A 12,293-nucleotide genomic window follows, 5' to 3' on the forward strand; every position below is an offset into this window, starting at 1 on the left:
CGCTCCACAGATGCCCCCTGACCTGCTGAGTGTTTCCGGCATATCCTGGTTTTATTTTATTGGGATGGTTCAGCGTTATCCTCCTGAAGCTTATCTTGGAAATTTAGGATGTGCTGCGCGCAATTACCTGACTATTAATGGCCTGGATTTCGGATAAGTACTGCTGGTGGATGAGGCTCCCATCCAGGAGCCTAAAATCCAAAAAGTCCAAAAATGTCATTTTAACATTTAAAACACAGTCCGATGAAAAAAATCCAGAAGCACAAATTAAAAAAAAGAATTGGATGAATTTTATGCTCATCGAGATGAGCTGTGTCAACGATAGGGGACTTCATTACTCAGTTTCCAAATCCTCTCAATCCCAGGTTGAGGTAGAGTGTGGGGGGGGGTGGGGGGGGGCGGGGGTTAGATAAAGAGTAAAGCTCCCAATACACTGCCTTTAAATTACCGGTTGTAGGAGCGATCCCCCGCCCCGTGATGTCTCAGGGCCTTGCTCAAAGTGGGAGCTGATGTGATGTCCGTGAGGCCTCCTAAGACATGAGTTCCCGAAAATACTTGTGAGCGACGGAGGATTTGGAGTTCTGCCACAGCCACAGAATGTGATGTTGGGTCGAGACCCGCGCCGTTGCGGCTGAGGTGTGCTGAGCGCCGTTGGTCCGCGGAGGAGCTGCTCTTGACCCGAGAGTGTTCCTGTGTCCCAACAAGGCCCGGTTCCGATGGTCCTGGATTGCGGCTGCTCATGTGCCCAGATCGCCCGGTGCCGGTGCTGGTGCTGGGTCTCACACACACTAAAGGCACGGCAGACCCAGCCTTTCGCTCGCTACATGGCCGTACTTTAGCATATGCACTCGACTGCAAGAGTGATATTGGTGCAGCATGTAAATGGATTGTAAACAGAATCAATGTGTGGTAAAAGCTCAATAACTGGCAAGGGAGATGTGCATGATTTACTTTACACAATGTTGAAGCCACCATCATCATCATAGGCAGTCCCTCGAAGCGAGGATGACTTGCTTCCACAACAAAGAGGGATGCGTTCACAGGTGTTTCAATGAAGGACCTAATATTCCAGGTCCCGAACTACATCTTGAAGGGTGGAAGATGCCTGTGCTTGGAATTTTTTAACGTGTGGTGGCCAGTGTGCATGGGCTTGACAGAGCTAGGTCTTGTGACAAGGATTAACCAAGACGACTGGAGACCAGCTCTGCAGCATGGACCTAGTGCGCACACATATCGCAGTGTGGGCTGGCCCGTGCTGCCCCTGGGTCCTCGCCTCTTCTGGGCCCCAGACTCACGCCCCTACTACAAACTCTTGGCGCTCCTTCGCCCCTCCTGCCGTGCCTGCCCGCACTGCAATCAGCGACCTGGCTTTGCAGCCCTCGCCCTCCTGCAGCAACACGCGCTGCTCCCTGCAGTGGCATGCTGCCGCACGCTGCCCACTCTAATGACCCAGCCTGCTGATGGTCTTGCAGGCCGGGACTGGGGCCATTGGAGGGAGCAGCATGCGGCGGCCCAGCCTGGAAATTGGCTGAAGTCACCAGTAAACCGCTCACCTACAAAGGGAGCTTGAGTCTGTACAGCCATTACAGAGAGATATGGTTGTCAAAGGGAGGTGCCCATATACGTTACTGGTGCCTCAGTCACTCTTATGCTTCAAAAGTACTCATCAGATCACGTCAGGAGACCTCATGTTCTTGTGTGGAAGCCCCCCTGATGTGATGATAGGGGGTCCTACTTTTGTTAGGATTGCCCACCCTCCCGGGTTGCCTGGGAGTCTCTTGGAATGGAACACGAATCTCCCAGGCGCTGCTGACTGCAAACCCGGGTGTAAAGTAGAGCGCATGCCTCGCGTTTGCATTTGGCAGCTGTGGTTTGGGCCCGTATCGCTGAGGTCACATGTGGCCTCCTGGCTCTCGGAACGTCTTGTACAACAGACGCTGGCGTGAAACCATGAGCAAAGATACTCAACCACATGCAGCTTAATAAGGTAAAGGCAGTAATGTTTGCAAGCATCACGTGAAGTGAGCAAACCTCTAGGATTACTTCCAACTTGACAACAGTGCTCGTCAGGCTATCCAACTATAGTGGTCCATGACAACCAGGCCCAATCCTTTCCTCACCTAGCAACCCCCACAATCCCCAGCCTCTTCCAGCAGGAGTCACTGGCTAACTTTGTAAATAGATGATTTAATTGATTGCATTGCGATTGAAGTGATTTTGCTGCAACGATTAAGGAACACTGCTCATTTAAACAGGACAGAGCAAGGGTCTACGCTAAAGCAGTGCAGTAAGAAAAAGATATATTATTTAGATGTTGGCAACTGTGTGATAAGGCAGACATGTATAAAAGGGTTGCTGTGTACAAAGCATTTCAGTGAGTTCAGGTACCTAATTTAATTCACAAACTCACAAAGCAGGGCTGCTACTGACAGTTACTGCGATTACCGATTTGGATTGCCATTTTATCCTTACTCAATGTCTAGCAGGCCTCCGCTCTTAATTCGCCAATAACCCATTTATAATGGAATGGCGACATGCTGATTACACCGCTGCTATGAGCAACCACGTTGATCTCCTTATCAGATGATAACATACATCACATGTCAGAGAGGGTATCCGTTTTGTTAACAGTTGCCACAGCAACGCGAATGGCAAGGCTCCTCGCAGTTCTAAGACAGGCTGTCATGTGTGTCAGAATATCGGGCTGAGCTCATCAGGGAGACGACAGGTTTGCAACCAGTGAAGCAGAAACATAAAAGAGCTGGGGGTCAACCAGGGAATCCAAAATAGAAACTCTGCCTTCTCTTGGAGTGGTGCATACAGAGACATCCAGTGTTCTTTGTGCTGCTGTGCAATCTCGGCCAGACAGACATGGTGCCATCAGCCAACTTCACAGTTGAAAAGGTGCAACATTTTGTACAAATCTAATCAGGTGGCAAAGGAATACCACACAGAGAAAGCAACAACTTCAGGACTGCGGCAGGACTTGGACAGCAGAGGAGAGCGAACGGGAGGTGAGGAGAGAGGAGGACGAGAGAAGCGCAAAGAGGAGAGGGCATGGGTGGGGAGGAGAGAGAGGAGGGGAGAGGAGTGGGAATGGGAGGGAAGGAGCGAATTAGATGAGAGAGCAAAGAGAAAAGGAGTGGGGAGATGGAATGGAAGGGGAGGAGAAAAGAAGATGTGAGGAGGGCAAAGAGAAGAGGTAATGGATGGGAGGAGGAAAGAGAAGAGGAAAGAAAGGGGGAGACGAGAGGGGAGGAGAGAAAAGGGTAATGTTATGTATGCAAATATTACCAATGTGTAAGACTTGCCACCAGGGGGCGCACCTGTGGGAGACCCAAGGGTCACCTGCACACCCCGGGCAAACAGGTATAAAAGGCAGTCTACCATGCTGCCTCCTCACTCTGGAGTTACAATAAAGAGACCAGGGTCACAACAGTTTGAGCTTACGATATACAGTCTTGTGGAGTTATTCTGAACATAACAGGTAAAGAGAAGCAATGGGAAGGGAGGAGAGAGAAAAGGATGGAGGAAAGAGGAAGGGGAGGGGAAAGGACAGGAAGAGGAGAGACAAAAGGAGAAAGGGGAAGAGGCAGCAGAGAATTATCTCCTAGTATGTCACAGAACATCAATTAATTAACCTGATTTCTTCCTCAACCAGAAAAACAAACACATTTGCTCTGAGAAGATGCATTTTGCGAAGCCCCTCCCCCAAAGGTGGTAGATCAGTGCTTACCTCAGTGACAGGGAGTAGTCGTTGCGGCTGGTCTCGCTGTTCCGCACCAGGTAGCTGCACTCCTTACACAGCATTAGCAAATTCTCAGCTTCTGCTCGGCTGATAGCACCATGGTACCACCTGGCAGAGAGAAAGGGAAAGAAATAGATTGAGATTGAGAGAGCAAGGGAGAGTGAGTGTGAAAGAGAGAGCTAGAGCATGATAGGGTGAGATTGGATGTGAGAAGAGCAAGCGAGTGAATGTGAGGGAAGGAGCAGGAGTATGATGAAGGAGGTGAGAGAGATGATGAATACAGTGGAGTGAGCGACAGCACAGTGTGAGAGAGAGTGACCTTCAGACAGCGAATGCACTTTTCCTTCTTTCTTTTGCAGTCAACTTGCCAAAAACCTGCAAAAACAAGGCCGTCATTCAACTGCCCTTTCGGGTGAATGTAAAAGATCTCATGAGAATTCTCCTGGTGTCCTGGACAACATTTATCCCTCAAACAACATCATTAAAAATAGATTATTCGGTCATTTACCTCGCAGCCATTTGTGGAAGCTTGCTGTGCACAAATTGGCTGTCGGGTTCCCTTCATTACAACAGCGACTACACTTCACAATCGCTTCACTGGTTGTGAAGTGCTTTGGGACGTACTGAGGCTGTGAAAGGCGCTATGTAAATCCACTTCCTTCCTTTCTTTCAAACAGCAGTATCCCCCGATAGTGAGGCCCTGCTACATGTGCCACATGTGACCCCATTAATTCCTCCCCTCCTCCACCCCTGGAAGTTGCGGATTTGGGCTGGGTTACAGTCCCAATTATCCCAGCCACCCTCTGGTACCTCACCCAAGTGATCATTCTTCATGTGTGGGCCTGGACAGTAAGTGTCACCGTGACGGTGCTTGATCCATTCATCAACCAGATGGTTCAGTGGATAAATACACTGTGTGTTACAGCACCAGAAAGGTGCCAGGATCCTTTGCTGGTCTGTGCTGACCTTTGCTGGTCTGTGCTGACCGTTGCTGGTCTGTGCTGACCTTTGCTGGTCTGTGCTGACCTTTGCTGGTCTGTGCTGACCTTTGCTGACCGTTGCTGATCTGTGCTAACCTTTGCTGGGCAGTAGTTCAGGCTAGCTACAACTGGCCTCAGCGTTCCTGGCCTCGGTCTAGGCCAGATTTTCTGCTCCTCATTAGCTGCCCTGGTGACTCTTGCTAAAAAAGTGCATGCGTGCGCACTTCTGGCGAGGAGAATTGGCCTTGACTGTGATAAACTCCACCGTTAAGTCCTTTGTTGGCACTGACTAGGGTCACGCATGGGGAATGGCGACCTGGCTTGGTGAAACCGCACCTCAGCACAGGCCAACGCCCTCAGATAAAGAGATATGACAAAAAAACTCCAAAAAAATCACTTCCTACAAATGAAATGTTTAGGTACTATATTTAGGTGGATGTAGGCCACCCCTGGATGTAGGCCGCAACCCAAACATAGCTCACTCCTGCACACCACCCACCCCCCCGCCCCCCGCCCCCACACCGCCCCCCCCAACCCCCCAGCCATGCCCCAGGCAAAAAGATAATTACTATTTACTTGCATATAATGTACTGCTAATAACAGCTCATATTTAATGAAGCAAACCATCCCATGGTGCTTCATTGTTGGGGGTCATGACCTGAGCAAGAGTGGGAGGCAGGTTAGAAGCGGTGTACAAAGGTGTGACAAAGAAAGAGGCTTTTGTAAGTGGAGAGAGATGTTGTAAACTGGAGGGGTTTAGGGAATGGGCTCTGGGGTGTGGGGTTAAGGTGACTGAAGGCTGTGCCAATGTTGGCAGTGCAGTGTGAGGAGGAATGCGTGACCTACCAGAGCTGAGAGACTGAGGTGTGGGGTGCGGCAGGGCAGTGTAGAGTTGGATATAGAGGTAAGGAGGGGTGAGGGCCTGGAGGCATTTGTACGAGAGGAGGACTTTGAAGTCACTGCACTCGAGAATATGGGGCCAATGTGGATCAGCAAGGATCAGGTGACAGGAGAGCAAGTTTTTGTGCCAATTTATTTTGCTTCAAAGGTGCACCCTCTCTACAAGTCAATACGGTAATACAGCTTCCAAAAGCTGGGATCGAATACATCTGTTAGGAGGTTCTAAATATATTCTACATGCAAGATCTCCTTAATTAGCAAATCAGTCAGAAGCAGCTAACAGTGATTAATGAACCTGTCTGTACTTCTGGGTCTTCAGCACGATACAGAAAACCGAATTAATTAGCCGACATCTTCCTAGGATGAAGAGATGGCGATCGAGGTGATTACTGCCTGAAGGTCGTGACCTTGATTTCAAATTCTGATGGTGCCATTTCGACTGCAAATTTCATTGCTCCAGGCTGGTGCCCAGACTTGGTTCACCTTGGTGACCATTTTGTGCCCTTCCCGACGTGTAGTGCAGTAAACACGGACTGGGCGAGGACTAACATTTTTGTGGTCCGTTATTTCTTAAAGTGGTTACTATTCAAGTTGCCTGTGCTCCTGTGTAACAGGAATCGATGGCTAGTTTGTTGATACTGTTGGAATGCAGGGGCCAGTAAAATGGTCCGGATGTAGTTGTCCCATGGCCGCTGATGTTGGGGCGCTGCGTGCGCCTACAGTGCTCTAAACCGACCTTTTACCTTACTGCGAGGTCAGATCATCAACTGAACAGTGCGTGTGGGTGGGTCAGGATTCAGGAGGTGGGCTGTCTGGCAGTGACAGCTCTTAAAGGGCTGCTGGCTCACTTAAAGGTACACTGCTGCTGAGGGGTATAGCTAGATGCAGCAAGGACATATTTTTAAACGTGCAACTCTGGTCGTCCTGCTGCAGGAGGTGTTGACCAGAAGGGTAGTCCTTTTCTGTAAAGAGCAGAGTGAAATGAGTGAAGGTGGAGGTGATGGAAAGAGATGGTGCTGTTTCACCTGTTAGCGACCACAAGAGCAGGTGCGCAAGGCAGCTACAGGGTGCTGAAAGGTGAGTGTTACCGCAAGTTACCCATCTTACATAAGAACATAAGGGACCCGAATTTGGTGAACATACTGCCTGCGGATCGCTGATATACCGCCCAAAATCGGCAAATTGATCGAAAATACCAACGTACCGCCCAGCGGAAAATTCATCAGCGACATCGTCCGCCTCTGCATTCCGCCGACATACTGCCCAAAATTGCCAAATTGGTGACTTATCACCGACATACCGCTGACCCTGCAGACCGCCCTGGAAAAGGTGGTTTTAAGTTGATCTTCAGTCGGTGTTATGCATCTTTACCTGTAATTTAAAAAAAATCTCTCCCACTTACCAGTCTCTTCCCCTCCCCGCCTCCACCCGACAGCGATCTGTTACCCCCCCCACAGCGATCTCCCCCCACAGCGATCTCCCCCCCCCCAAGGAGCGATTTCCGCCCCCCCCCCCCACACCCCCTCCGCCCCCACATCGACATACCACCGGCATACTGCCGAGAAATGGGTGGATGACCAATTTCGGCCAGAAGAAATAGGAGCAGGAGTAGGTCATTCGGCCCCTCGAGCCTGCTCTGCCATTCAATAAGATCATGGCTGATCTGATCCTGGCCTCAGCTCCACTTCCCTGCCTGCTCCCCATAACTCTTGATTCCCTTACCGCTCAAAAATCTGTCTATCCCCACCTTAAATATATTCAATGACCCAGCCTCCACAGCTCTCAGGGAATCTAGAAGTAGGGGGCAGAGAATTCCACAGATTCACGACCTTCTAAGAGAAGAAATTCCTCCTCTTCTCAGTTTTAAATGAGCGACCCCTTATTCTGAAACTATGCCCCCTAGTTCTAGATTCCCCCACGAGGGGAAACACCCTCTCTGCATCTATCCTGTCAAGCCCCCTCAGAATCTATTACGTCTTATACTTGTACAATGTTGCCTCACTGAAAGCTTGGTATAGCATCAGAGAGGGCGAATGACCAGCATTCGGGAAACGACTCATCTACTTCCCAATGCACGAGCTACCCATGTTTCTGTTGCCCCCTCTTGTCGAGCTGCCACGCTTATGTGTTTACTGTGTTACCCGCGAGGTGTGACAAATTGTAAACCACACACAGGCCACCCACACAAGCCCGCTGCATGCTCACAGACTCGGCTAAAGTAGGTGTTAGCTTGCATTCGTGGTTAACACAAACCTTTCATCTTCCTCAATCTAACGCAGGCCCCTTTCCTATCTATTTGCAGGAGAAGAATGCACATGACAATTACCAGCAACTACAGACAGGAGGGCACGGTAAGCACCAGACGCTTTGCGCACAGAGGAGACAGCTTCGCAGAATACTTGTCTGGAAGCAATTGAAAAAATGGGAGTAGGGGGAGGGGAAGTCAAAGGCCACCCTCCCAGCTCAGGGCTAGTCCCATGCTTTGTTTTGTTTTGTCCCTCACTCGCTCACTCATTCATCCATTGAAACGCAGTGCACAGTGACCTACAGCAGCACACACAATATCTTGCCATGTAAGCTGTGTTTGAGTTGATGTTTCGTTGGGAGCATTGTGTGCTTCTGATCTTATAGTTCGCCATTAAGAGGTGGCACCAGAGGGCAGTGCGCGCTCCGCCGCACACGTCTCACCGCGCCACTCACTCTTGACAAGCGTCAGCCCGCATACGCCCGCTCCCGGGGGCAGGGCTATCGGGCCGCACTGGGAGAACGCAGGTTGGCAGTGAGGAGCAATTGCAGTGGGATTCGGAGGAGTTGCAAACTGCGAGATGGAGTGCCGGTTCAAAGGTCCAACGTTGGTGCTGAGCCAGTGGTTGCGGAGCGGACAAAGCCCGCCCACAAACACAGTTTGGTAACTCGGCATCGGTTCGTGAGCAAAGCGGTTAGTGGGCGCCGATGGCGGAGTTCATTAAGACGCAACTGTGCAGTGCTGCATGAGCATCTGACCAACGCTAGTGTCAGCTCTGGCTCAGTGGGTAGCATACTCGCCTCTGAATCAGAAGGCTGTGGGTTCAAATTCCACTCCACTCCTAGGCTGACACTCCAGTGCAGTGCTGAGGGAGCGCAGCACTGTCAGAGCTGTCGTCTTTCGGATGAGATGTTAAACTGAGGACCCGTATGCTCTCTCAGGTGGATGTAAAAGATCCCATGGCACTATTTTGAAAAAGAGCGGGGGAATTCTCCCCGGTGTCCTGGCCAATACTTATCCCTCAACCAACATAACAAAAACAGATGATCTGGTCATTATCACATTTGTGGGAGCTTGCTGTGCATAAATTGGCTGCCACGTTTCCCACATTACAACAGTGACTACACCCCAAAAGTACTTCAATGGCTAGAAAGCGCTTTGAGACATCTGGTGGTCATGAAAGGCGCTATATAAATGCACGTCTTTCTTTCAACACGCAGACCACCATGGAAGGCTTGGTGCCCCCGATGCCCTCTGCAGTGAAGCTCTCCTTTGCTGAGCTCCCAGTGTAGTCATGGCTTTCTTGATGGACACTCTGACTGGGGCTTTATGCACCGCCGGGCTCCAATCGTCTCTGTGTTCACCATGGGCGCCAGCCAGATAAGACAGGGCTTCGACAACCTCGTAGCTGCCCAGCTGCCCAGTTGTCTGTTGCCAGACGGAGGCAGCAGGGAGATTGCGGGAGCTGGCAATGATGATGCTGTTTGCCAGGACAGAGCCAGAACTGTTTCACCCGAGTTCCCCTCTTAAAAGGCAGCAAACGTACTACATACCATACAGGGCAGGCAGTCACTGCATCAATCTCTGTGACACCTGCAGTTCATCATCATCATCGGCGGTCCCTCGAAACGAGGATGTCTTGCTTCCACGCCAAAAAAGGATAAGTTCACAGGTGTTTCAATGAAGGACCTAATATTCCAAGTCCTGAACTATATCCTGAAGGGTGGAAGATGCCTGTGCGTGGATTTTTTTAATGTGTGGTGGCTGTTGCACGCCAGGCACCACACGGGCTTGACAGAGCTAGGTCTTGGTCCAGTGGCAAGGATTACCCAAGATGACTGGAGACCTGCTCTGCTAAACGGGCCTAATACGCACACATATCGCAGTGTGGGCTGACCTGTGCTGCCCCTGGGCCCCTGGCCCTGAACTAACGTCTCTCCTGGGCCCTGATCACGTCCCTCCACAGTCTCTCGCCGCTCCTTCGCCCCGACCTCGCCGCTCCTGCTGTATCTGCCCATGCTCCAATCACCGACCTGGACCTTGATGACATCATTCTTCGCTACCATCGCAGCTCGTGCTGCTCCCTGTAGTGGTACGCCTCCACGCTGCTCCCAGGCCTCCGCTCACTGCTCATTTTATGGCCCCGACCTGCCGCTGGTGTTCTCACGCAGGTCGGGGCCTACACGCTGCACCTGCAGTTACAAGACTATCGACTGACCAATACAGGATGATACAAGGTCATCTCCACCTAAAAACAGACACCTGACAACCATCCATCTCAATTTTTCCTTTCAAACCACTTAGAATAAAAACATAGAAGTAGAAGATATGTACCATGCACTGTCACTACAGAACACATCCGCACCATACACTGTAAGAGATAACAATGGTTGAGATGCTTAATACTGGAGTTCCTTTGTTATGAGGCAGATTAAGATAGTTGGTGAATGTCATGTATGCACCTGTGAGTATGTTCACAGGTTTGTGGAGATGTTAAGTTGGGAGTGGCTTAGCCAGTCACGTGATGTTCACAAGATTCAATAAAACCCCAGCCAGTTGGGTTCAGGGGATCCACGATGAGGCAGGTGGTTGTGAGCCTGGTGGATGAACTGGTAATGTGTAGTGTGATTGTTAAGCCTTTGCTAATAAACCAACTAGTTCTTAATAGCAACGTGTTGCTACGAATTCTTGAAGCAAATACATTATAGGGAGGAGTGCACAGGAGGCACAGCTTCGATAATGATACTGGACGCACGTGCAGATGGTTGCTGTACCTGCTAAGATCCCATGGTACTATGCCAAGAAGAGAGGGGAGTTCTCCTGGTGAACATGCTACTCTCAATCAGCACTGCCATAAACAGATTAGCTGGCCATTCATCTCATTGCTGTTTGTGGGCTCTTGCTATGTACAAAATGACTGCTGCATTTGCCTCACTCATCTGCAACTATGCCTGCAGTCAGAACGATGACTGCGCTGGGGGTTCAGTTGAACGCTAAACACCTCATGGCACGATTCAAAGAAGAGCAGGGAGTCCTCCCAGTGTAGCCAACATTTCTCCCTCAAACACTACCATCAAACAACAGAGAAACTGGCCATTAATTGAATTGCTGTTTGTGGCACCTTGCTGTGTGCAAAATGGTTGAAATGTTTACCTACAACAGTCAAAGAAACTGACTGGGTGGAATGTTCCTTATCCTGTCCCTACAGGGTTGAACAGTATTTACACCACCATCCATTCCCCACCGATCCTGCCACTTTCCTGGGTCAGGGGTCATTAAATATTCATGGCGGGCTCCCACTAGAAAGAGCAAGCCCACTCGTGGCCCCCAGGAAATCCAGGTATTGCTGTGGGGAGGCGGGAAGAAAACTTAAAGTGGGGGGCGGCCACAAGGCCCCAAAGACTGGAAGAATTATTTTACCGAAGGCCTCAGCAAATAAGCGAATTGGAGGGAACGAAGGTCTCCAATCGGCCGTTTTGCGGACTGCCCCAGTTACCAGGTGGCCCCAGAGAGGGACAGGTGGGGTGGGAAACGGGCTGTGAGTCTGAACCCACTCCCCGCTGTTATAGCGGGTGGGGGAAGGAAAGGTAAGATTGGAGTAGGGGATGCGGTGGTTAAGCCCAGCCGTCTGATTTTCTCCGCTGTGCATACTGCTGGAATTTAGAAGACTGAGAGGGAATCTCATAGAAACATATAAAATTCTGACGGGATTGCACAGGTTGGATGCAGGAAGAACGTTCCCGATGTTGGGGAAGTCCAGAACCAGGGGGTCACAGTCTAAGGATAAGGGGTAAGCCATTTAGGACCGAGATGAGGAGAAACTTCTTCACTCAGAGAGTTGTGAGCATGTGGAATTCTCTACCACAGAAAATTGTTGAGGCCAGTTCGTTAGATATATTCAAAAGGGAGTTAGATGTGGCCCTTATGGCTAAAGGGATCAAGGGGTATGGAGAGAAAGCAGGAAAGGGGTACTGAAGTTGCATGATCAGCCATGATCATATTGAATGGTGGTGCAGGCTCGAAGGGCCGAATGGCCTACTCCTGCACCTATTTTCTATGTTTCTGCTACCCCGCCAGATTCGAGGCAAATATCGGAGACCATTCCCGATCACTGTGTGCGTGAGAAGCACCGTGAGGCATTTCTGAGAATAAGGCGTTGTGACAGTGCACATCTTTTGTAAGGAGAACAAATAACAGAACTATTTCTGCACATCGTTTCAAAAAGAATTCCCACATCATATAAACCCATTGGTGTCAATCACGTTTGAGTAAAATGCCCTCATGGTGAGAGACCGCTGTCAGGAGCGGAGACGTGAGGAAAGAGAAGTTGGGGATAATTGCATGAGTTGGCTGAGGGATTTTTTCTGTTTGCTATTAAACTGCAGCAACACACAATACTGTCAGTTGTCATCATTAAGTG

At 50.1% G+C, this 12,293-nt stretch overlaps 1 protein-coding gene across 1 annotated transcript in view; it reads right to left on the reverse strand.

The window, feature by feature from the left end:
- The window catches only part of LOC139229223 (SH2 domain-containing adapter protein F-like), a 296,149-nt gene that overhangs the window by 51,427 nt on the left and 232,429 nt on the right, over positions 1-12,293 (reverse strand). The window contains exon 6 of the mRNA XM_070860883.1: positions 3,737-3,856. Coding sequence (XP_070716984.1) covers positions 3,737-3,856 — 120 coding nt within the window. The remainder of the gene's footprint in view (positions 1-3,736; positions 3,857-12,293) is intronic.

The sequence above is a fragment of the Pristiophorus japonicus genome, chromosome 18 (genome assembly GCF_044704955.1).
Source record: "Pristiophorus japonicus isolate sPriJap1 chromosome 18, sPriJap1.hap1, whole genome shotgun sequence".
Lineage (NCBI taxonomy): Eukaryota > Metazoa > Chordata > Chondrichthyes > Pristiophoridae > Pristiophorus > Pristiophorus japonicus.